The 24,887-nt window shown below is 44.8% G+C and overlaps 3 protein-coding genes across 3 annotated transcripts; all 3 read right to left on the bottom strand.

The window, feature by feature from the left end:
• Positions 1–271: 271 nt before the first annotated feature.
• On the bottom strand, positions 272–6,409 carry TMED9 (transmembrane p24 trafficking protein 9). The gene is made up of 5 exons (XM_080996175.1): positions 6,172–6,409; positions 5,751–5,851; positions 4,638–4,763; positions 4,356–4,502; positions 272–3,301 (listed from the first exon to the last, which is right to left on the bottom strand). The coding sequence occupies exons 1-5, from the start codon at positions 6,323–6,325 to the stop codon at positions 3,152–3,154; spliced, it is 678 nt and encodes a 225-aa protein (XP_080852301.1). The 5' UTR covers positions 6,326–6,409; the 3' UTR covers positions 272–3,151.
• A 2,936-nt stretch (positions 6,410–9,345) lies between these two features.
• LMAN2 (lectin, mannose binding 2) lies at positions 9,346–15,925 on the bottom strand. The gene is made up of 8 exons (XM_080996172.1): positions 15,631–15,925; positions 14,964–15,082; positions 14,711–14,828; positions 13,883–13,962; positions 13,289–13,450; positions 12,643–12,757; positions 12,273–12,392; positions 9,346–10,316 (listed from the first exon to the last, which is right to left on the bottom strand). The coding sequence occupies exons 1-8, from the start codon at positions 15,908–15,910 to the stop codon at positions 10,156–10,158; spliced, it is 1,155 nt and encodes a 384-aa protein (XP_080852298.1). The 5' UTR covers positions 15,911–15,925; the 3' UTR covers positions 9,346–10,155.
• Positions 15,926–16,074: 149 nt separating this feature from the next.
• On the bottom strand, positions 16,075–23,786 carry LOC308471886 (ADP-ribosylation factor-like protein 3). Its single transcript, XM_080996176.1, has 6 exons — positions 23,415–23,786; positions 22,155–22,298; positions 21,568–21,684; positions 20,725–20,775; positions 19,764–19,949; positions 16,075–19,624 (listed from the first exon to the last, which is right to left on the bottom strand). The coding sequence occupies exons 1-6, from the start codon at positions 23,430–23,432 to the stop codon at positions 19,577–19,579; spliced, it is 564 nt and encodes a 187-aa protein (XP_080852302.1). The 5' UTR covers positions 23,433–23,786; the 3' UTR covers positions 16,075–19,576.
• Positions 23,787–24,887: the final 1,101 nt, after the last annotated feature.

Below are 24,887 nucleotides of genomic sequence, written 5' to 3'. Positions count from 1 at the left end.
GACCACATAGAAAAAATAGAGGAGGAGGAAAGTGGTATCAGGCAGCTTATGGGGAGCTTCTAGACAGTCCAGAATGAGCAAATGAATTAACGAAGTTGGGGTGAGTTGACGCATGTAGTATGACTAGTTTTTGTGAAAACTTTTTTTTTTAAAAAAAAGTTGTAGCTGGCAACAAAGTATTGATACTCTATTACCAAAACTCTTATGTACATGCATTTTGGGACTTCTGAAGAAAGTGTAAGATCTTGACATGAAATAAAGTTAGCAGTCATTGTTAGAAGGAAATACCATCTTTATTGACTTCTCTCTCATTTGCTTTACAGTAGCAACCAGGGCTAAAATAGCCACAATACAAAAAAAACAAGTATGTGCCACTCATTAAAACTGGTCCTTCATCCATAGAGCTTTAGTTGTTTAATCTCCTACATAAAAGCTTGAACTCCTACACTGCAGCATCTAAAATTGTCACCCCATTAAGTTGTCTTAGTTGGTCACAGCAGAGTGTAAGAAACAGGCAACTTCACTTGTTTCACAGGAGCACAGTCAAGGTGGCTTTAGGGAAGTTGGGATCTTAGACCACTTCAACTGGATGATGTAGTCAGTGGCACAAACACAGACCATTGCAAATATCACAAACCTGGGAAACTAAAAAAAACAAAAAACTCAGATGAAAGAGACCCTTTCCAACAAACCTGGTTCTAACAGAAGGACACCAGCATTCACTCATCTAGTGCAGCAATCTTCATTCATTCTAGAGCAGGTCTGGGAACCTTTGGCTGAACCTTTGTTACTGAACTACAGGTCCCATCAGCTGCAAACAGCATGGCTAATGGCCAGGGATGATGGGAGCTGTAGTTCAGCATCATTTGGAGAGCCAAAGGTTCCCCACACCTAGTCTAGAATGTGCTTTCCTATGCTCTCAACTGTTTTCTTTTTTAAGATAGATATTGGCACAGTCATGAAGCTTTATAATTAAACTGTTTAATGCCCTCAAAGAATTATTCTGAACATCTTCAGCACTTCAATGTTTAGCCAAGTTCTGCTATCTGAAAATCAAGACAGTTCAGGCCAGAGCAGATTATGTCTGGCTCAGAACTCCTTAGCAACTTGAGGACATTCACAAGTATCTCAGCAACATACCACCACCACCCTTTTGTAAATCTAATAACACAACATATTCAAAGCAGCAAGGGGCGGGGGGGGGGGAACCATTAAGATAAATTTTAGAAATTGAAAGGCTGGTGCCATTTGAATTGCAGAAGCCACTGCAGTTGTTCCCTTGCCTCTAGTAAACAATTCTGGTTTTTGTATGGCAACAAAAAAATTCCCTTTCACATTTAGGAAAGTGTACATTTGTCTCTACTTTCATGTAAAATCAGTATGGTAATTGTGAAGCCAAAGCGGAGCAAAGAATATGCTACCCTTTTCAAGTTTTCTGCTCAGCCATCATGACACACAAAATATGAGCTTCAGACCTCTATAGCAAAAAGAAGGCATGGATAGGTGCTGCTGTGATGGGAATTTAACCATATCTGCACTTTCTCTGTCTCCAACGTGTCTCCTAAAAAATCCATCTCAGATACGCCAAGCCAACACAGCCACTTCTCCAAAGGCTTAGTCACCAGTAACATTTACAAACAAAAGACACTGGACATCACTTAAATAGTCTACATACGGTGGCTAGGTCACCCATAGTGATATTGGCCTGAGAACAAGCTGCATGCCTCCCAACACACATGATCCTTACCCCTCTCATGCACCCAAACTGGGGGCTCGTTACAACAGTTTCTCATAACATCCAAACTTAGGCTTAAGTGCTGCAACTCACAAGTGTTAAGTTTCCATTCCTAACAAGCACGATGTAAGTGTCCAAGCTGGGTGCAATGAAGGGAGGAGAAGGGGAAGGAAGAGTGTATGGGCACATGGTTCAATCTTAGGCCAATAATCCATGGTTGACCAGTTCAAAATTAGTCTCATTGAGATTTAACCATATTTTTGGCTCCCCCCTAGTTTAAATGTAACAGTCTTCTGGGTCTCCTCCCTCCCAAATAGCAATCTCAAACTTTGACAGGGGAGGGGTCATGAGAAGATGCTTCAATAATTTTGGAATTATAATCAAACCATATGAATTTGTTGGATGTCCATAAATGTATTTAGCAAAACAAACCCCTAGGAGACCTGGACTGTAAAGTTCCTTGGGAAAGGAATTCTACTGAAACTAACAGGGTTTGCTTCCAAGTAAAATGGAGTGATGATTGGGCTGGTGGAACAGCTGGAAAAAGCAAGTCAGCACATGTTCCTGCTGCAAGACCAGCAGCGCAGAACCAAGCTTACAACCAATAAGCTCACATTTGTAAGAAAATGAGGCATCTGATCTGCCAGAAGAATAGTGGTTGTGTATATACAGGAAAAGCCAATTTAATTCTAGCAAGCTACAGAGGAAGATATAAATCAAGTAAATTTCAATACTTGGCTATCCTCAGTTAATAGCCCAATTATTATCACAAAGCCCAACACATACATACAGAGTGTCCCATTATTATTCCACCAATCCCACAGCAGTTAATCCCAAAATCATTCCATATCCCATTCACATTAAGAATATACAGGACAGGAGAACTGCAGGCAGAGCTTCCAGGTCTTCTTATTCAGTGCTTTTCTTCAAAGCAACATACTGGCGGCATCAAGAAGTCAGAGCTAGTAAAAATACAGCAGGGCTCAAAACTGGCATCAGTTTCTTGGCTTTGTCATTTGTGACGCTGGCTGGAAAAAAAGGTCCTGGGTGCCCTTGGGAAGAGTTGATTTTTGATGAAGGACACTCTTAGGCAAGAGAAACAACCCCCCCCCCCCAGCTCCTCACACAGAACATGAGTGACAGTGAGGGAGGGCAGGTCTGGATTGTCTGGAGAGAACACAGTGCCTTAAGAGGCAAAGCTGCTGCCCTGGAACCACAGCAGGCTGAGATGTTGGCAGGGAGGAAGAGAGATGGAAGGACAGAGGCAGAGAGAGGTAGATGATACTGAGCCTGGACAACAAGAAGTCTGGTGGAAGAAGACTGAGGAGAGGAGAAGCACCCGTGCAGGCACTGACGAACTGGGAATGGCTCCTGTGGGAACTGCAGGCCTTTTGCTGATATCAAACCACACTTTTTTTATACCAGCTTCTTGGCCTCAAAGAAACTTTTAAGATGCCTCATCTGCCAGACTCCAATGGCTACAAGAATGAGGGTCTGGACAATGGACCACCAGAGAACCCGCTGGTTTGTGCTCTCACTAGTTTGCCGGAAGCGCTCCTCTCGCCACTGAGGAAAAAAGAAGAGGAGAAAACAGTTTAGGAGTAGGAAAGGGGAGAGGATTCATCAAAAGCTAAAAGGATACTTTTTTAGCATGAGTTGGGGGAACAGCTGACTCTGGAAACCAAAGTTTGGCCGCAGTCACACTACACATTTAAAGTACTATGATACCATATTAAAGAGCCATGGCTTCATCCAAAGAATTCTGGGAGTTTATTAAGGGTGCTGAGAGTTGTAGGAGGCCTCTATTCCCCTCACACTGCTACAATTCCCACAAATTCCTATGAAGTGGGATTGCTTGTTAAACCACTCCGGGAATTGCAGCTTTGTGAGGGGAATGGTCTCCTATAACTTTCAGTACCCTTAACAACCCATTGTTCCGGGGACTTTTTGGGAGAAGCCATGACTGTTTAAAGTGGTACCACAGTGCTTTAATCGTATTGTATGAATGTGGCTGAAGTCTACCTTCCGCAAACAGCACAACCTTAACTAATAAGGGTGCATATTCCCTATAGTATTACCCTTTAGAAAGAAGCCCTCTTCCCCACGTCAGAACTGTATGATGTGAGCATGTAAGCAGACCACTTCCTTTCCCAGTCTTATTATACAGAGAGCATTACTGGAGGCCAGCTGAGAAGCTCTTTGGAAGCTACCCATGCCAAGACAGACTAGTTGTCCATCTAGGCTGGGTACAGTCTACTCTGATTGGCTGAGGCCGTCTGGGTCTCAGGAGGAAATGTCTTCTCCATCATCTGCTGCCAGAGTCTTTTAACTGGAGGCATCAGAGAATGAACATGGACCTTCGGCATATGAAGCAGGTGCTCTGCCACTGAAGTACAGAGCTGGATTCAACCAAGATGTTGCACTAGTAGAAGCCAGCACAGTGAGTCCCACTAGCACACTGGGACTTCCCCCACCATCCCTGTCCTCTCAAATTGGGTCGCAAGAATCCCCAGAGTAGTGCATGGAGGGAGGAGAGAGTAGATTGTTCCATTTGGCAAGTGGAAAAAATTGTGAAGCTGGAACTATCACCTTAACATGACATTAAATTTCACCCACATACCCGCTGGTAGTTCTGCTCTTTCTGGATCTGTTCAATCTGCTCTAGGAGCTGGCGTACACGTAGCTGCAGCTCACTCAACTTGTCTTTGGCTGCAATCTCAGCATAGTCGTTGGCATGTTCCCCAACCTGGATATCGAGGTGGACCCTCTGCAATGAAATTCGAAACGTCAACAGTGAAAACTTGGGCCTGAAGATACCCACCAAAGCATGATGCTTCAGGAGCTGGCTTGTCAAATCAAATGAACCCAAGCACAAATCTTCCCTTTGCATGAATCCTCTTACCAGCATGCCTCCCGCAAAAAGGGAAAACTTTGTGGAATTAGAATGTAGACAGATCTGATGTTCCCCAGGTGTGTGAGAAGTAAAGGTGAATCTGCCCTCTGACCCATACTGTCGAGACAACACCACCTACAGAACAGAACAGAAGGGAATGTAACGTATGAGTCAACCAAACATACCAAAACCATTTTGATACCAGGGTTCACACAGCCATAATCAGTTAAATTAGGAAACACTGAAAATTTGTAGTGCCAGTATTTTAGGTTGATTACACATATGCTTCTGGAATACTCTGCTCTGTATAATTAAAAACTAGTAAGATTTCTATTGTGTACCTGAAGTCTTCTGGATAAAGTCTTCAAGCTGCATCTATTCCACCATGATATATTGCCTATTCTACACACAATAATATATCAACATGATACACTGCCAGTTCTGCAGGCCATAAAGCCAACATCTGTAGCTCCAACAGGTGTGTGCTGAGTGGTTTTCCACAGCAAAAGGCCATGACAACAAATCAACAGCATGAAGTTTGAGATCCGCATTGTTATCTCTCAACAGTCATGCACCCAGACTCTTCTTTGGGGATGAAAGAGGTGGTCTGCAAATTATCCAAAGCTGTTCACAAAACACTGATGTAGTGAGCTGAACGTACTAGTCCTACTGCCACACAAAAGGGCACAAGGGACCAAAAATACAACCCTGCTTCTTCATATCTAGTCAAGTCTGGGATGCCAACTTGAATAAAATATTGGGGAGGCTCAGGTAAGCCCTACCCTGCATATGCAATCACAAGAGGCAGCACATTCACACCATTTAAATGGCAATGCCCATGGGGCCCCCTGACTCCCTCAATTATTGTATTGGAGAGGCCGAAGGGACCTTGGCCCCTAGAAGTTGGCTCCTATGGGTCAAATACTTGCGTATCAGCACACCAGACAACAGACCAGGAGAATACAATCAAAATAATGGCCCTTAGGAGACCAAGATCAGAAAAGGAAAAACCCTTTTCCCTATACTTCTGAGCAGAAATAGTCTGTGGTTACACCATACATCTGGGACACACATCTGTCCTCAGTGCAACAGAACACGTGGACATCTTCTGTGTCCGTATACCTTTTCATCAGGGTCCTTCACTTCCACAAACATGCCCAGGCCAGGAGTAGCCGGAAGGTACTCTTCCCGTTGCTTATCAAACAGCTGCGTCCGGTAATTCCCTGTGATATAGAAACGGAATAGGATGAGGGGAAAGTTGGCCGCCCAAACAGTTAAATAACTTAATTTCCCAGCTGAATCTCCATCACCATTTACATATACACAGGTAAATCTCCTCCCGTGTTCCCATCTCACCCAGTTTCATTGCCCAACTCTCTTCCTGATCGGCAGCCCCTCAAAAGCTTTAATACCCGCAGCCCCCCCAGATCATTGCGCCCCAGATCCACCCCCTCTTTACCCTTCCCGGGCCATGAACCCGACCCCCCCCCCCCCCCAGCTAGCGCCACTTTCCCCGCTCTCCCCTCCGCCCCGCCAGGCGCACCGATGACCATGGTCTCGTCGGGGATCTCCTCGATGAAGCACTTGCGCTCCGTCTCGCCCAAGTGGAAGTAGAGGCCCCAGCCGGGCGAGGCGAGGCCGGCCAGCAGCAGCAAGAGCCGCAAGAGCACCGACGGGCTGCGCACGGGAGCCGCCATCACGCCGCGCCTGCGTCCCGCCTCTCCTCTGCTCCTCGAGCCACGTAATCGCTCCAGCCGGGAGGGCTGAGCAGCCGCGCGGCCTTCAGGCGGCAGGACTACAACTCCCAGCAGCCCTCGGGAAGGAAGCGACGCCGGGCCGTTCGCTGGAGAACCTCCCCTCTCCCGCAGGAGAGGCGCTGGTGTGCCATTGGTCAGAAGCGAAGGCGTATGTTGCGGGGGCGGGGACCTGCGCCTTGCCAGGTGTTTTTTTAATATATATATATATTAAATTATGCTTTTCAGGTTTATACATTTCACTAATTTCACAATCATTTTAATATTTCAAAACTTGATTTCCTCCCCCCTCTTTCTACGGTTCCTTAAATTTATTTTGTATATCTTCTGCATATCCAAATTAACTTAATTTGCTCATTTATTCGTCTACTTTAAATATACACTGTACTCTTATAAAACTGCAGGTTATTACAATAATCCTGCCAGTCTTGCCAGATGTTTTGGACTATAATGCCCATCGTCCCTGGTCACCTGGGTTATGCTGACAGAGGACCGATGTGGGTTCCAGAGCAACATTTGGAAAGCGTCACCTGGCTAGCGGCATCCAGTCTCCCACCTCCAAACCCCTTTAGACACTGCTGTCCTAGAATATGCCTCAGGCTCGCTCCCTGACTTCTGGAACAGAAACTGCTGCAGCCAGAGCATAAGCCAGAGCTAGTTTCTCAAGTATTGGGAGTGCAGAAACCCAGTTCAAAATGCACTGAAGGTGTGATAACAGGAATGGCCTGGATTTTCTGTCTTGGTCAGACCACACCTAGAATACTATGTCCACTTCTGGGCACCCCAATTTATGAAGGATGTTGACAAGCTGGAACATGTGCAGAGGAGGGCAGGCAAGATGGTCAAGGGTCTGGAAAGCAACCCTTATAAGGAATGGTGGAGGGAGTTGGGTATGTTTAGTCTGGTAAAGAGGAAACCTGGAGGAGATATGATTAGCTACCTTCACTGCCTCCCCTTCATGGATCACTGCCTTGCCGTGGTGAAGGAGCTTGAATAACTCAGAGAAGCTATGAGCTATGCCATGTAGGGCCACCCAAGATGGACAGGTCATAGTGGAGAGTTTTGACCAAACGTGATCACCTGGAGCAGGAACCGGCAAGCCACTCCAGTATCCCTGCCAAGAAAACTCCATGGCCACCTCATGAGAAGACTCCCTGGCAAAGACTCTGATGTTGGGAAAGATTGAGGGCACAAGGAGAAGGGGACGACAGAGGACGAGATGGTTGGACAGTGTTCTCGAAGCTACCAGCATGAGTTTGACCAAACTGCAGGAGGCAGTGGAAAACAGAAGTGCCTGGCATGCTCTGGTCCATGGGGTCACGAAGAGTTGGACACGACTAAATGACTAAACAACAACCACCTTCAAATATCTCAAGAGCTGTCACATGGAAGATGGAGCAAGCTTGTTTTCTCCTGCTCGGGAATGTAGGGCTTGAACCAATGGATTCAAGTTACAAGGAAGGCAATTCCAACTATGCAACATTAGGAAGAGCTTTCTGTGGTAAGAGTTGTTTGACAGTGGAATAGATGACCCCAGGTGATGGACTCTCCTTCACTGGTTTTTTAAGCAGAGGTTGGATGAGCATCCATCATGGATACTTTAGTTGAGATTCCTGCATTGCAAGGGGTTGGACTAAGATGCCCCTTGGGGTCTCTTCCAACTCTACAATTCTGTGATTCTAAGAACAAGCACAGAGGTGGGCAGAAGTGTGTCAGCAGGCTCCTTCTATGCCAGCTTTTAAATATCTGCTGAAAACTTTTATGTTGAGCCAGGCCGATGCAAACAGTTAAGAGTACACTCCACACAATTTTTATTAATTATATTTGCATAACGCCCTATACTGATAGATCTCAGGGTGATTCACAACATATCAGGGTAGTTCACAACATGGTCTATTGTTGTTTGTTTTTAATTTTTTGGCTTTAAATGTTTTGATTTGACTGGTTTTATATTTTTATAAACCACTTTGATATATTTTTATGATATAGAGGTATATAAGTATTTTCATAAATCAGATATCATTGCCCAGTGGAAAGTTGTTATCATTATACTTATCATACTTTCAGGCTTCAGAGAACATATTCCTTCCATCTGCCCTGCTAAGAAGCCATCTGCATCTGGTCTTCCCTCAACTATTACCTAATGGCAACAATACTGCCAACTACCTAAACCAGGCTTCCTCAACCTTGGCCCTTCAGATGTTTTTGGCCTACAACTCCCATGATCCCTAGCTAGCAGGACCAGTGTTCAGGGATAACGGGAATTGTAGTCTCAAAACATCTGGAGGGCAGAGGTTAAGGAAGCCTGACCTAAACTGTTTCCATCTTAACTGAACTATAACTTTAAGAACTGGTGTATGAGTGTGTTTCCTCCTCCCTTTTCATATTTTTTCCTTGCGTGTCATGTCTTTTAGATTATAAGACTAAAGGTCTGGATTACCTTCAAACTGCTCTTCAGAAGCTCCTCTTTTAGAAACACCTGCCTGGCTGTAGCAAAAGACACTGACAAGAGTGTAGGGCCAACAGCACAAGAGCCTTCCATAGCACAGGAATAAGCAGCTGGCAGCATGTGTATATACATGCCCTTGCTTTATCATTTATTTACTTAAATCATTTTAATATTGTTCTTTAAGGGAAAGTGATCTATGTTAAATAACCTCTAACTTTTCCAATTATTAAACATGAAGAACACTTACCTTACTTACTGAGTTGAGAAGTGAGCAAAAAGATTGCAAATCTTTCTGCACCTAAAAATGCAGTTAATAAGGCTCTTTTTCTCACTGAACTCCTTACACACCTACATTTCTAATAATTCACTGAAAATAATTCACCACCTGCAGTGTGAAGGGATACATACCGAGTCCAACATGAGCCCAAGCCACAAGGCTACATCACATTAAAGGCCCCATTAACCCACCATTCTTACTTGTACTCCATAAAATTAAGACAAACAGCAGCTGAGGTCAGTTTTCCACTTTTATTTCACACACCCTCTCTTTCACCCATCATCTTGCAGATCCACACGCAGCTATGTGGCTATGGCAAGGTCCCACCACCAGAACCACCTCGTTCAGAAGTTTAATGCGATGATTCAGAGCAGGACCTGAATGTCTGTGACCAAATTTTGGCATATGCTCCACAGTAACTGAAAAAAATCAAGTTCCCACTCTCTCAGACCAATGTAATCACAGGTTCCATCACCAAAGGGGGGCGGGGGCGGGAGAGATCACATTTGATAGTCACCAGTTGTTTTGGTGTAAATTAGTCTCACTTTCAGCAGTAGAGAAAGAGCTGGTACTAAAAGGAAGTACCAGGGCCAGTGAGATTACAAAATACATTCAGTTCAAAACACCCACCTTGAAGGCGGCTTACGGGCCAGGCAAGAAAATTGCTGCCAGCAGTTAGCAGGACTCTGGAAATATTGCCCTGTTAGAGAAACACCAGCACATACTAGCTGGGATACAGAGTCATGCCCCATAGAGGGGGAAAACCCACCTCTAACCACAGTTCTTTCCCCCCTTTTTAAAAAAGGTGTTAAAGAGGGGCTGACGGCTCTGAATAATATTCAGAAAGACAGAAAAGGTGCTCCCCCTACCTTCCTGATTGTTCTGACATATGTTGTCGGGCTTGTGCTGCCAGGTGGGGGGAAAAGATATGAAAATAATCCGTGTATTTCTCTGAAAGAGCCTTTTCGAAGCCAGAGTCTATACAATTCTCCCTCCCCCCTGTAAAAAATATTCCCAAATGCCCAGAATGTGGGCTTGCTTCCCCCTCTAGTAAAATCGCTTGTTCCGCTCCTGGCGTTTCTGGAAGACCACGGCTCCCACCACGGCACAAACAATGATGCCAAGCAGAGAACACAGGAGCAAGAGGAACACCTTCCAGCCCGTCAAGGGCCCACTGCGGAAGTTTCCTGTCGGGTCATCCACGTTATCTAAAGGAGAGGGGATGGGAAAGAGAAGCGGAGAGAGAGAGATTTTACAACACACATCACACTCTCAGGCTAATTAACCCCAGGAAATGGGTTAATACAATCCCTAAGAATCAGCGGTCGAAATTTGCCAGGAGCCAGGCGCATTTTGCACCTGGCTACTGGCCACTTGTGACCAAGTGAAGATACCCGGGTGCCAGAATGGCACCTGACGTCTCCCATCCTCTGGTGGTGCATGCCTGAGGATCCTTGGATCCTGACTGTTTTCACACACTAACAACACAACCTGCGTTGCTATATTTTATCTGCACAATCAGAATGAATTTTAAGAACCGAAAAGTCGTATTGAAAAATATGAATTTCAAGCCATCTGGCCCCAAAATATCAACAAGGCATTCTATTTTGGTAAATGTAAGCCTAGTATTAGGAGCCATTTGGTGCCTAGTTTATATATCTGAGTTTCTAACACTGCCAAGAATGCACAGAGTGTGTAGGGGAAAGAGAAGAAGGCATGCCACAGGTCTCCAAATATTGCTCTGTTCCACCCTCAGCTGTCTTGCATTGAGCAGGAAGGCCTGAAAAGGGGCTTCTAAGCACATTTGGCTGAATGCACTTGGAAATCTCCCTGTGATCAGCTACTGTGCGTTATCAAGGTTCCTGATCACAAGAATGCTTCTAAGTATGCTCAGACAACGGTGATAAAATGATGTTCTCAGTGGTGCCGCCACAGAGGCAGACTGGTTGGTATTAACCCATGACAGGGCCTTTTCAGTGGTGGCTACTAATTTGTGGAATGTCCTCTCTAGTGAGGTGAACCATTCACTAGGAATCTGAAAACATTCCTGTGTGTCCAGGCATTTAGTGACTGAAGAATACTGCTCTTGGCAACTGATACCATGGGATGAAATAATGTTTTTAACTGTAGCTGCTTTTAGAATCCCCACCCCCAATTGTGGATATGTTTACCGCCCTGGGGAGAGAGGGTGGGATAGAAATATAATAAAATAATAATAAATGTAAAACTCCCTTCATATCTTTATACTCATGGATGGTGGAGCAGATGGGGATCACTGGGGTATGGATGGCACATGCATACCTATACACATTTTAAAGTATTTTTTAATCAATTCCAACTTTTATTATTATTATTATTTTATTAAATTTCTATATCTCCCTTCACCTAAGGATCACAGGACAGTTTACAATATAAAACACAAAAATACATAAGAAACTAGCAAACAAAGCAATAACCCCCACCTACAGTTTAAAAGGACATAGAATGGCTAATTAGCCAAAGGCCTGGGAGAAGAGGAATGTTTTTGCCTGGTCCTAAATATTCAAGAAGGCACCAGGCGAGCCTCCCTGAGGAGAACATCCCACAGGAGGGGAGCCACTGCAGAAAAGGCCTTTTCTCATGTTGTCACCTTCTGGACCTCTTGTGCTTCCAACATGCACCATAGCACATTTCTTTACAAAATACACATTGTTTGAATGCAGGAACAGGATTACAGATTGTCAAAATTCTGAGCTGCAGAAGAGAGCTTCTGGAGAATTATACCCAGAATTAAATTCAAGCCAGCAACATGATACAGATTTTATGCTTATCCAAGTAAACACATTTTACAACAATCCCAACTTGGGATTACAAATGTTCATAACACATGAATAAATATTTACTCAGAGGATTTCACTGAATTCGGAAGGACATAAATACTAGAACGTATGTTTAAGATTACAGCTGTCATTGCACTGGGATTTCTAAGTGCTCCCTAGTAAACAGGATCAAGATTTTCATTTCAGTCTGCCACTTCAAGCTAATAAAGGGTCAAGCACAACTCCATGAAAGTGAATGCTGACCATTTAGCATGCCCTGAAGAGATATGGGGATGCTTCCTCACACGAGGGAGCGATCTCCCGTTTGCTTCATGAGCATTCAAAGCAAAAGTACTAAGAACTCACCTTTTGGTGACTTGAGAAGGCTGACACTAGGCTCAATTTTTGTCCAGTCAATGTTTTCTTCCTCTGGTGGATGTTCTACCATCAGCTGAAATAACTTCATTGAGATGATGTCATGATTGTCTAGGAAACAAAGACATCAAGTTGCAATGTGGTGGTACAGCTTATTTAAAATGCCATCTCTTAGAGAAAGAAGACTTTTTTTAAAATAAAGAAGCTATTAATTCAGGAAGTTGACTTAAGATCCTCTAGTACCCAGTTCAATAGTACAAATGTTATTGTCTTCACTTTACCTAAAAATGGCTCTACTTTACCTATAACACTAGATCTACGCAACAGAGCCAATTCCTCCTTTTTGGCAAGCAGCCCTTACCAGATAGATCGCCTGTACCAGCAGAAGCCCCAAAGAAGTAACCAGTGGGCAGGCGGACTCCAGCAACATCAAAGCAATTTTTCCATTCATTTTTGTCCTCCACATCAGTCATCACCTGCAAAATACGTGTCATCTTGGATGCGAAGAACAACCCAAATTTCACTCTCCCAACCACATAAAAAACCTTACAAGCACACTAGAGCTTCAATTCTGAGGAAGAGAAATTGACCATACCATACTATATTGTCTGGACAATTGGTTCTATATTTTGTACCTTCCTTTTGTATTTCTTGATACCTTCCCCAAACTGGACCTCTCCAAATGTCGTGGACTACAGCTTTCATCCTTGACCATTGACTACCCCAACAACACCTACTGGAAGCTGCTTTGCAGGCATTGTTGATTCCCATTGCATAGCTTTTCCCAAACACCCAACTAGGTGGTTGTCAGGCACTTGAAAACCACTAAACAAAGCATTTTGCAAACTCAATGCTTGGTACTTCCAAATGATTGAAAGGCGAGTTGTCAAAATTGGCCCATGGAGTTGCGGGGGGAAAATTTGAATCTGGCCCACTGGGACAAAAAGGTTCCCCACCTAAGGCAACCCATGAAGAATGCATTCAACGTAGTACCCCAGCCAACTTACTGTCAGACGTCCCCGGGAGTAACGGATAGCCAAAAAAGTGTCATGGTTCCGATTACGAATGTCAGCTGTGCAGCCTGCCAGCTCTGTCCAGCGACCATCTTTGCTATGGTCGTATGCCAGGGATCCATTGTTCACCATGGCAGAGATGTATGGAAATACACGCTGCACAATAAAAGTAGCATGGTTTTAAATCTTCTGCATGTAGCTCTTACCCTAAATACTTGTGAAGCAAATATATATGCATATGGAAGCTCCACTTGTCTGTGAGACAATTCCAGTTAGTTAATATTAAACCCCATAAAGTTGTACCTTGGATCCAAACGCCTTGCGAGTCAAACATTTTGGCTCCTGAATGCAGCAAACCCAGAAGTGAATGTTCCAGTTTGCAAAAGTTCTTTGGAGCCCAAACGTCCTACGCAGCTTCTGATTGGCTGCAGGAGCTTCCTGCAGCCAATCGGAAACCACACCTTGGTTTCCAAACGTTTTGGAAGTCAAACTGACTTCTGGAACGGATTCCGTTCGACTTCCGAGGTACGACTGTACTTGGCTTGCAAGTACAAGCAACCCTCAAAGCCAGTGTGTGTCATTACTTACCTCTGTAGCTTCATCATTTGGGTAAGTGTCCAGGAAAATTGCCAGTCCATGGAAGTTATCTTTGCTGCCAAAGACAGGGCCTGAGCAGGACAAAGCAGAGTATGGTGACTAGATCTGCATCCTTGCACCATTGAACAACATAATCCAGCCAGGCAGAACTCTGCAGATTAATCTGTAGAGAGCATCATTATTTCCATACAGTTTGAAGCACTTGAATGTTGCCAGCAAATGTAAGAAAGGTTGTATTATTTTCAAACATTATGCACAAAGAATATAACTATGATGAATGTCCCCCCACTTCTTAAATAGCAGCTTTTCTACTATGGCACATGCATTATCTCCTATAGAAACATGTCAAGTATGTAAGAATTTAGATCTAGTTGTGAAACAACAATAAAGCATTTGCACACACATTCTCAAGCAACAATGAGCTGATATGTAATTAAGAATTCCCAGAAGACTATGCAGCAGTGCTCACCCAACATTCTTAAGAGCTTACTATGAAGGCCTAGTTTTCACTGAGATGGCAAACCTGTCTGGGCTGTGCCACTACAGACCGCAGGTAGGAGCTCACATGACTGAATGTTTCTCCATTTAAAAACATCCCTCTACACAAATATATATGGGAAGAGGCATAAGGCTGCAATTCCATATATATTTATATATATGGGAATAAATATCACTGAACTCAGAAAGACTTGCTGCACCTTATAATGCTATGCTAATTTAAGCAACGTAGCTCAGAAACTATGCACTTATAACTGCATTTGGGGGCCCAGAATTCATCACAGTGGGATACCACCCTGACTATTCAACCCACTTCAGTACCTGCAGTAAGGCGCTCCCGAGTATACCACAGAGCAAAACCATCTCCGTGCAGATTTTTCTTGCCTATTCCATGGATCTTGAAATGGACATGGAGCTCCCAATCCTTTAGGAAGCAGGGCTAGAAGACAGAATATAGTAGCCCTTTTGAGTAAGCACTTTTGAGAATGATTCACACTTTGGGTATTGTTAAGCAGGCATGATCACTGCTAGTCTCATCCCACTACCACTTTTTCCATGCTGAAAACACACTCACCACTCGGTTCCAGATTGAACCCTCCTTACTGCGCTCATCAGGGGTCAATCGAACATACTGGCTGGTCAGCATTGTACTCCCCTGGAAATCCCAGAGGGGCATTGAACTGGAGCCAACCCCTAAAACAAAGAAGATACCATGGAAACCAGAAGTTATAGACTAGGCACAAAACCACCACCTCACAAAAATGATGGGAACTGTTCACTTGTTCTCCCAGTTCTTTGGCCATGTATAATCAGCAGAAACTGATTATTCATGGCAACTTGATGGACATCTCTACTAATTTATAATATATTATTTACCAGGCAACTGGGGCTTTCCTCTGGCTCTGTAAGATCTGCGTATTACACAAACCACAGTCTCCAATCGACCCCCGCCCTGCCCCTCCTGGCCTTCAAACTGAAGGGGCTGTCCTGGGCACAGAAAGGTCCCGCCTGGTTATTTATGAGGGTCCTTCGAGAATGTGTGCAAAACGAATAGTACTGTCTTCGCGGCCCTTTGGTTTTCCTCTCTACTGCCTGAAGTGTCAAAACCAAGTCTTCCCCTCGGCCCAACGCGACCTGAACGTTAACCGGGGCAACCAGGATGGAGAAAGGCTCGAGAAAGGCGGGCGAGAAGGAAGGGGCGGAAGAGTCGGGGGGCAGCAGCCCCTGCCCACCCCACGCACCCTGGTAAGGCTTGATGAGCGAGTGCTCTCTTTTCAGGTGCTCGCTGTTGCCGTCTGTGAGCTCCGCAGCCCCTCGAGGCACCGACCCGGCCAGGAGGAGCTGGAGGAAGAGAAGGGGCGGCAGCGCCATGGCGGCCGCCGACCCCCGCAGGCACCGCGCGGATCCACCGCCTCCCCGACCCACGACCATCCTACTCCCTCCTGCCCTTCTTCTTCCTGCTTCCGGTCGACCCTTCGCCCGGAGGTAAAAAGGAAAGGGAACCAAGGCAACCGAAACCATCGACGTCGGAAACTCTCCGGTCTCTGTAGGCCGGAACTCCGCCCCCCAGCGGCTGTAGAGATAGGAAAAGTGAAGAGTGAAACGTGTCCTCCTGCTACCGCCTTCCGGGGTTCCGAGAGCGCAACGTGTCGGCTTGCGAGTGGTTGGAGCGGGGCAGTTAGAAGTCGCGCCTCCTCCTCTGCTGCCCCCACCCCGGAAAGATCGGGCGCTGCAAGGTTTCCGTGGACTGCTCGTTCTCAGCCTCCGCAGCACCCGCCCTCCAATCTGCAATATGGGGGTTGTTAGCAAGGTGGTTGTGAGCTGTTTCTCGGCCGACTTCTTCCCTCCGCTTCCCTCCTGGTTGAGTAAGGGACTGAATTGAGGAGTGGGTGGTTCTAAAGCCTGCTTAGAGCTCCAGGGCAATCCTCAGGGATGCCCCCACCCGCAGCTTCATTTCCCAGCACAGCTGTTCACGAGCGCAACCAAAGCAATTTCCAGGCCCCCAGCCCAGTGAGAAGCCGTAAAGGTTCTTGGGAATCCCCACCACTCAATAACTCGTGTCTTCTCTAACACCTTGCTCAACTTTAAACTGGACTCTCTGTATTTTGGGGTTTTTTGTTTTTTTTTTAGGAGAGGCCCTTCTAAGGCAGGAGCGGGTGTCTCTCCATCCCTTAAGGAAGCAATTAACATCTCCTATCAAACAAGACAGCTCCCCTCTGAAAGATATGTGTCAAAACCAGTAGTGGTGGGGCTCTCGTCTTGTCAGAATGCTACATAGATCTAGCCACAATCCTCTCCAAAGGAGCCAACTCTTAGAGGCCGTGGGGGCTTCGGCCCCCACAATAAAATACTTGCAGGCCCCCCAAAAGTTGATGGGCATTTTCTTTCAAATGGTGTGTTTGAACTGTGTCATATGATCGATTATGCAGGGCGGGGCTTACCTGGGCTCCCACAACCTTTTATTCAAGTTTGCAACCCTGATCTTCTCAGTAACTGAATGTGGCATCCAGGTCCAAAGGAATACAAATGACTTCATCTGCAAAGTGGAGGACAGGCTGAGTCCTCCTAATTTGGTTTGCTTTTTTTTTCACAACTTAGATTGGCTAACCATCCAAACAACATTACTTTGCATCCGGCACGGAGCTACATGTGACTGTGCCTCTTTCGTTGTTCCAATAGGATTCTAATGTATTGTTGCACGCCACCCAAATCGAGAGATGCGAGATTCCAGGGATTCCATGCACTTACCCAGGGTTCGTGTTTCGTTTTGGGAATGAGGCAGAGTGGAGACTGTGGTGCCTTTAGGATATACAGTTTATTTACACATATATACAATCTTAGCCTACAAAGGAGGGGTTCACAGCATTAACATCCCAAAAGGCTCTTGTTTCTCCCATAGCCACAGCCTTGGAGTTTACAGACATCCAACATTGCTCTGTCTCTCTGTCTTCGCCCAGCTTGCTGCTTTACTCTCTAACTCACATCACTGCAACTCAACTCTAAACTCTGGCTTCATCCTTTTAACTAACCACAAGCTGGTGGGGCACTCATGTGCCGTCTCACACAGAGCCCCTTTCCTTTGTTTCCCTTAATGGCCCATTACCGAGGCTATCACCTCAGCCAGGAAGCCAGCTTGGCTTATATTTTAACACTTGCTGGATCCAAGAGATAGAAGGAATTCACATACAGTCTACTTCCTCCCCAATCAAACTCATAACAGTATGTATCTATGTGCCTTTCCCTTGGTTAGTTTTGAACTGTCCTCATTTCATTGTCTTTTCAGCTAGAAGTTGATTTGACACTAGTACTTTACTTAACTACACAAGGCATTACTTAACTACAGTCAGCTGGAAGCAGAAATAAAAATTATGGTTCCACACAGCACTTGACATAGTGCTATATTGTCCATAAAAATCTGGCAAGATCCTATTGTATCTTCACTTAGAGGGACGTTCCCCTGCAACTGTACCTTTAATGAATAGGTTTCTCCCTGCCCCTTTCTTTTAAAATAGCCAATTAGTTGCTTCTTGTTCTCTAGTAGCAGGGGCCCAGAGAACTGACCCTTAATTAGTTCCCGTTCCTTTAAATGGCTTTAATTGATTTCCTTTTTTGAAGCCACAGCAATTTATTCTTCTAAATGTTGGTACAATTACCGTAGCAGAATAAAAAAGTAAAATGTAAGGAGCTATTGCTTGGACAACAATTAAAGCTCCTTTCCAGGAAACAAGAACTGACTAATTAAGGGCTAACAACACGATCATAATCACGTCTACAAAGAAATATGTCCTATTGAATTTAGTGTGGTTTACTTCCAGGAATTCCTTGGCCAGGAGTGAGCAAGAGCAACTAGCCATTTTCAAATGAGCAAGGAGTAATCTATTGACTAAATGGATGGTAGCCCTTAGAAACCTCAGGGATATTGTAGTTCTATTTGTGCAGGAACTGCATTTTGAGACAAAAAATATCACTACAAACCAGGAATGGAAAAAGATGGAACACAGAAAACCCTGATGTGCAATGGGTTGGCACTAGTGATAACACCACAAAAACAGAGTTTGCTTGATGTACAATCAAAGAAAATGGCTAGTGTGGAAACAACCAGAGGCCCCCTCATTTGATCTGTGTATCCTGGTATTGAAGACAAACAACTCCAATATAGCAGTGAGAAATATGTCCCAGTTAACCCATCTTTTGAACCAAGAATTCAGAAATTACCAGCCTAGAGACTACAGGCCACTTCATTGAAACAAAATTGCCCCTGTTATGGCTCCACCTCTGGACAGGATCTGATGGGAGTTCCTAAATGAGCCGGAGCATATTCACGTTTAGGGTGTGCAATCTTTCCCCCTGCTTTCCCCTACAAAGATCTTCATGGGTAGATAAAACTTTGGCAGGGTGGTGCTTTTGTTTTCCAGTCCAGAGAAGTGGACAGTCTAATTTTTCTCTGTCTTTTGTAGGAGGCTCAGGAATTGCACATAGTTCCACCGCACAATTTTCAGGGATTCTTTTCTGCAGCAGCTCTTCCAGGTCAGTTCTACAGGAGAGGGTATTAACACAGGGGAAAATGTTTTCCCTAGAGATCTGTGTGCCTGGCTTGTTTCCTGTGGATTTTGTGGCCCAGTTAGGAATGAAGGAAATTGTAAAGCTATTTAGCCTTAGAGAACTTGTGCTGTCATTAGTAAATGCAAAAGGGAATGTAAATAGAAGTGCAAGGCTGGAAGCTGTAGAATTCATTCATGGAGTCCAGTGATGGCCAAGTGCAAACGTTTTGTACAGCTTATTTGAAAGTAACGGTGTATCTAGTACATTAATAAGGTGAGCTTATCATACCAGGTTGTTTGCAGAGTCAATAGTCAGTATCTGTCCAGTGAGAATATGGATCTTTTGCTTTTAAGTTCATTTTCGCCATTTTGTGACATGATCACAATTATAGTTCCAGGATGATTTTCAAAAATCTAGTGTTGCATCCCTTATTACGGTATGCTTGCAGGAGGAGATTTACTTATTAGGTCAGATATTTCAGAAAACTCAGGAAATCATTTCAGCTCAACATCCTTTCTCATCTTTGAATCTTGGGCCAGGTCCTGATGGTACCTTCTGCTATGAACTTTTGTGCACCACTAAGACTGAGGCCGTGGCCTCTGGGGATTCTGTAGATATGAAAATCCATTCCTACGCTCAGCATTTTCATTTTTTCCGACTTGTGATCTCGCTGCAAATCCAGTTCATCCCATCCTAGATAGATAAAAGAGAGACAGTGATTGGCAGCACTTTCTGGGCTCTGATTCCAGCCATGAGCACCTCCCTTTCCCACTCCCTACAGAACTTCACGATGTGCCACGTTATCTCACAGACACAACACACCCCTTCATACCTGAATGCCTTCACCAGATAAGGCTGAGCAAGCTTGGATTTGCCATGGCCGGTCTCGGTACGTGTGCAGGTTGAGCCCTTCAGCAATCTCTGCTGCGGGGGATGCTGTTGCTAGATCCTGCTTGTTAGCAAACACCAACAATGGGACACCCGTGAGATTCTCATCTTCCACTAGTTCGGACAACTCCTGCCAAAGATAAAGAGAACGCAGTGGATTCTGAACAGGCTCATCAGAATCAAAGTTACATCAAGACCCACCCAGAGGAGGTTATATTGCTAGCTGTGGCATTCAGGCACAAATTGTCATCACCTCTACCTAGAACTAGTACTTGTAATGTACTCTTTTTCACAAACTCCTTTTTTGAATGGTAAACCCAGAGGGGTAGGGTCTTGTCCTTCAAGGGATGTGTCATAGCTGTTCCTTGTTAACTGCTATGAGCACAGGGCGGGTGGTGGTCATAATACAGTGGTACCTCGGGTTACATACGCTTCAGGTTACATACGCTTCAGGTTACACACTCCACTAACCCAGAAATAGTGCTTCAGGTTAAGAACTTTGCTTCAGGATGAGAACAGAAAGCGTGCTCCAGTGGCGCAGCGGCAGCAGGAGGCCCCATTAGCTAAAGTGGTGCTTCAGGTTAAGAACAAGTTCAGGTTAAGTACGGACCTCCGGAACGAATTAAGTACTTAACCCGAGGTACCACTGTACAGTTGATTCTCCCATGATCCATACCTTCTGAACCCGCTAAGCTAAAGGGGGTAAGGAGAAGGAGATGTGAGGTTAAGACACCAAGCAAGCATTCTGAACACTGGGTTCTACTTCTAGACTCTGCTATTATTTGACAATATTTTCACCCCTCACAACACTCATTCCCAGGTGTGCAGTTCTCCACAGTCCAGATTACCAAATTCCTGCCATAGGTAGAATTATGGGATTGGAGGAGGTAAACTGTCTATCCTACCTGCCCAGTCTCCTCAAAGCGTTTCTGGTCAGCACTGTCAATAACATAGATCTGAAATGAGGAAAAGAAGGGAATCATCTACAGCCCAGCACTATTCCTTTGGTCCTAGCTCCTCTTACCAACTCCTAAAGCTTTTTGGTTCTTTTAAGGCAGCCCCAAGACATCTTGCTTTCTAAGGTATGAAATCCAAATGGTGCCCTACTCACCCCCTCCACACATTGCGGCTGTAGAAGCACAATAATAAAGTAAATAAAATAACAGTTAGTTGTCCTTTGATAATACCTTCTAAATTCTGCAATCTGAGGCCGATCAGCTGGCACTGCCTAAAGCCTTTCAGATTGGTGGTTCCATTGCATGTGCAACATGTCATTGATACAATAATAGCACATGAGAGGTGGATTTATGCTTGAGCATCCACACATCATTCCACTTTATTAGTTGTTGTGTGATGCTTGCTCAGTGCTACCACACTATTGCCACCTGGAGGCGAATGTTTGCATTACAACGGAACAAAAGTAGGACCAAAAAACCACACCAAATCTGGAACATTTGTAGCATGAAAAGTTAAATGCTTTCAGCAATGGGACATGTATCAATTGGAAACAAAGCAGTATATCCACCCCAAAACTTTTGCAGATGTAACAGTATTGAACATGGGATCGTGTGCAGCCGTCCCCTGTCCCCAATACCATGATGAACATAAGCAGTTATGAATGTACAGCGAAAAGGCTGTCTGGAGGGCACTGGATATTAGGGCTAGCCTTGCCTTAATTTGGTAACTTGTGTGGTTCCAGCAGTCAAATTTCTACAAAGGCAGTTTTAGGGGCTGAGCCCCACACTCACCAGAAGGTCTGTGCTGCCCAGGTACTTCTTCCAATAGGCCCGGATCGCCCGCTGCCCTCCTATGTCCCAGACATTGAGCTTGAAGCCATGAGAGTGGACACTCTTGATGTTGAATCCCTTCACAAAAGGAATCAGAAGAGGTTGGATAGGGGAGAGGCATAGCAGGGACCGCATGCTTCCTATGCTGAAGAATCCCCACCCCGTTGCGCTGCTGCAAGCTACACAGAATTTGTATGTGGCCCAGTTGGTGATGAGAACTCAGAAGATGGGCAACCTTTTCATCAAATATGCCCATATATTAGAAACTTAAAAGCAACTCCTCCTCCCTCGTCCCAATGCAATGTCTTAGCTACAAGGCTTGCCTGAACAGCACAGGGGATGGGTTGCTCTGAGAGAGCCAAGGTGCTATTGCTGGTGTGTCTGAGCTCCACACTGTGGGGATGAGAGGAGCGTAACAGCAGGGGGTTGGTTAGGATCCTGACTGCCAATCTGCTCCATTGACTTTATGTAACTGGTTATCCAATTCCTCCTTGCCGCACACCCCATCCCAATCCCTCAGTGCTGATCTCCTTTGCTGCTGTGCTTACCTGTGTGGGGGTAATGGTGCTGACTTCTTCCGATGCCAGGCTCTTGAGCAAAGTAGTCTTTCCGGCATTGTCCAGCCCGAGGAGGACAATTCGCAACTCCTGCTCTTCAGAGCCTTTAAGCTTCTGGATGACGGAGAGAAGGCCCTAGGCGCAAAAGCAGCATTTACTGGCTGGGATCTTTATTCTAGCTACCGACTCCTAGAGAAGGCCCACCATGTTTTTAGAGCCTTCATCCTTACACAGTCACTTGATTTTACCCACCAGTCTTCAGCTGACAATGGGGCCATTTTACCAGCTTTTACCAGCTTCAGAGAAACATCTCAAAGTTCAGCTTTCTCAATTTGTGATGATGATTATTATGTAATGTTTTATTATGTTTTAATGTAAGTTGCTCGAGAATGTGTGGGCAACCCAGTCAGATGGATGGGGAACAAATAAAATAACAACAAAAACAAAAACAATTTATATACCATTCACAACAACAACAATTTATATACCATCCTTTATCAAGGCTATGTAGAACATGAAAAATACTTTATAGAACATCAGTGATAAAAACATAATAATAAGCATGCTAACAGACAGCCCAATAATAAAATAATCATCATAATAACAGTCCACTCCCCCACACTTTCACAGGCCTTAGATTATTTAATAGCCTTGTTTTGACCACCCTCATTCCCCCTGCTCCTCTCACCCATGAACGGTCCCACCAGCCTCCACCATGGGCACCAGGGTGGCATTTTGCAGCTTCAGGTTACCATTCCATTTGTGTTGTGTTGAGAGGTTGAGTGCTGTTGCTCATGTAGCCAAAATGGTGCCATCCATGAACAAGAGGGAGATTATCGGCAGGAACCTCAAGGTTTACAGAAGTACCAGAAATATTTCGGTGGTGGTGATGGAGATCCCCAAAACAGCCCAGTGAGGACAGATGGTGCAGCAGGCACAGAATTCTGGCTGACTTTCAGTAGCGGTTGGGGGGCGGGGAGGAAAAAACAGGCCACGGAGGAACAGAAGGGAGTATTGCCGTGGAAGGCATGGCTGACTGAAACAGTGAACACCCACAACACATTGTTGCAGCCCCCATGTTGCAGATATTAAGTGTAGATAGTCATCATGGTGGGTATGTAGAACCAGTTCTGGGGAGCAGACTGATAGCAAGTCCTGCCAGAGAGTAGATGCCGAAAGAGTCATTCTGTGAATACTACAACAACCCCCCCCCCCCCCCCAGTATTTGTTAGAGGATCAAAATTCACTCACCTTTTGCACTTCACCCATGGTCAAGCTCTCTACATCCTCTGCAGAGCCAGCCGTGGAAGCGCTCTAGGCTGGTAGCTGGGTCCCCACTGCGTGACTGACATGCCTCACTCCAGCTGGGGGAAGGAAGAGGATTAGGACTCCAGAATTAGCTTGTGTTTCTCAATTTACCCAGGGTGTTTAGTAATACCCTAGGTAAATCCCCCTACTGCCAGCTGTCGCCCTGGCTTGACCCGGTCCACTCCTGAAGCTCCAGGCAAAAGATGCCTGTCTGCCCAACCAGATTTAAACATGTAACAAGGTGCTTGAGTATTTTTGGTTAGCATCTTGGCTTACACAGTTCAGGGTGGAAATTTTCTCTATCTGGGTGACTTGATGGTCCTGACCAGGTTGCTCAGGTTCCACCCCCCATCCCAAAGGAATGGTAGGCTCAGCAGTGGAAGAAGGCTGCAGACTCCACCATACATGATTTAATGCATACTTAAAGCACATGACATCCCCTAAAGAATCTTGGGAACTGTAGTTTGATAAGGGTGTCGGGAATTGAAGCTCTGTGAGGAATGAACTACAGTTCCCATGATTCTTTGGAGGAACGTGTGTGCTTTAAATGTATGGTATATATGCGCCCGTCGTTCAATTACTATATAGGATTTTCTGCAGCTCTTTCCTCACCTTGCTTGAAAAAACCACTCTTGCTGCGGCCTGTGTTTTGTTAACTCAAAAATGGAAAACGAGCGAGGTCCCAACTAAAGAAGAATGGCAACTTAAGCTGACAGAATATGCACAGCTTGCAGACTTAACATATAGAATAAGAAAACAAGAACATACGTTTAGAGAAGATTGGAAAATGTTTATTGAACTGTACGTGGGGGTAAATTGTATACACTTGAAAATGTTGGCAGCATTAAGATAAATTCAACAGTATAAATGTTTTGATGGATGTAATAATGGAATACTGAATGGTTTAATTTTTGTAAATGCAGGAATTTATGATATGCAAAATGAACCATGGAAATAGAAGGGAAGTCATTGATACTTTAAGGATGTTTAAATGAGTATTTTAAATTGTAAAACAGAAAATTTACACACACACACACAAATATATTGGGGGGGGGGGGGAAGAAAAAACACCACTTGTTTTCATTTTTTAATGTTAACCAGAGCCATTTTAAGGTTTTGTGGGGCTGCTTTTTTTGGAAGGCGCACTCCTCATAGATATATTGTAATACTAATTATTGTGAGACCGCTGAACATAGTCAAAAACCAAGGAGCAAGATTCCCACAAGACCCACCAGAAGAAAATGTAAGGCATTCCGCTTTTCCCTCAAAATATTTTTTTTGTCACACGTACTTTATGTTCCTGCCTTCCACAGCCAACCACCCTCCATGCATCTCTGAATTAATGTAATTGCACGAAAGGCAATTTGATCCAGCTTTAATTTGAATAGATTTACTGGGCTCTCTGAACTTGTAGGC

The sequence above is a fragment of the Podarcis pityusensis genome (assembly GCF_964106645.2).
Source record: "Podarcis pityusensis genome assembly, chromosome: 2".
Lineage (NCBI taxonomy): Eukaryota > Metazoa > Chordata > Lepidosauria > Squamata > Lacertidae > Podarcis > Podarcis pityusensis.
The sequence above is the reverse complement of the archived record's forward strand: the minus strand, read 5'-3'. Positions and strand labels throughout refer to the sequence as shown.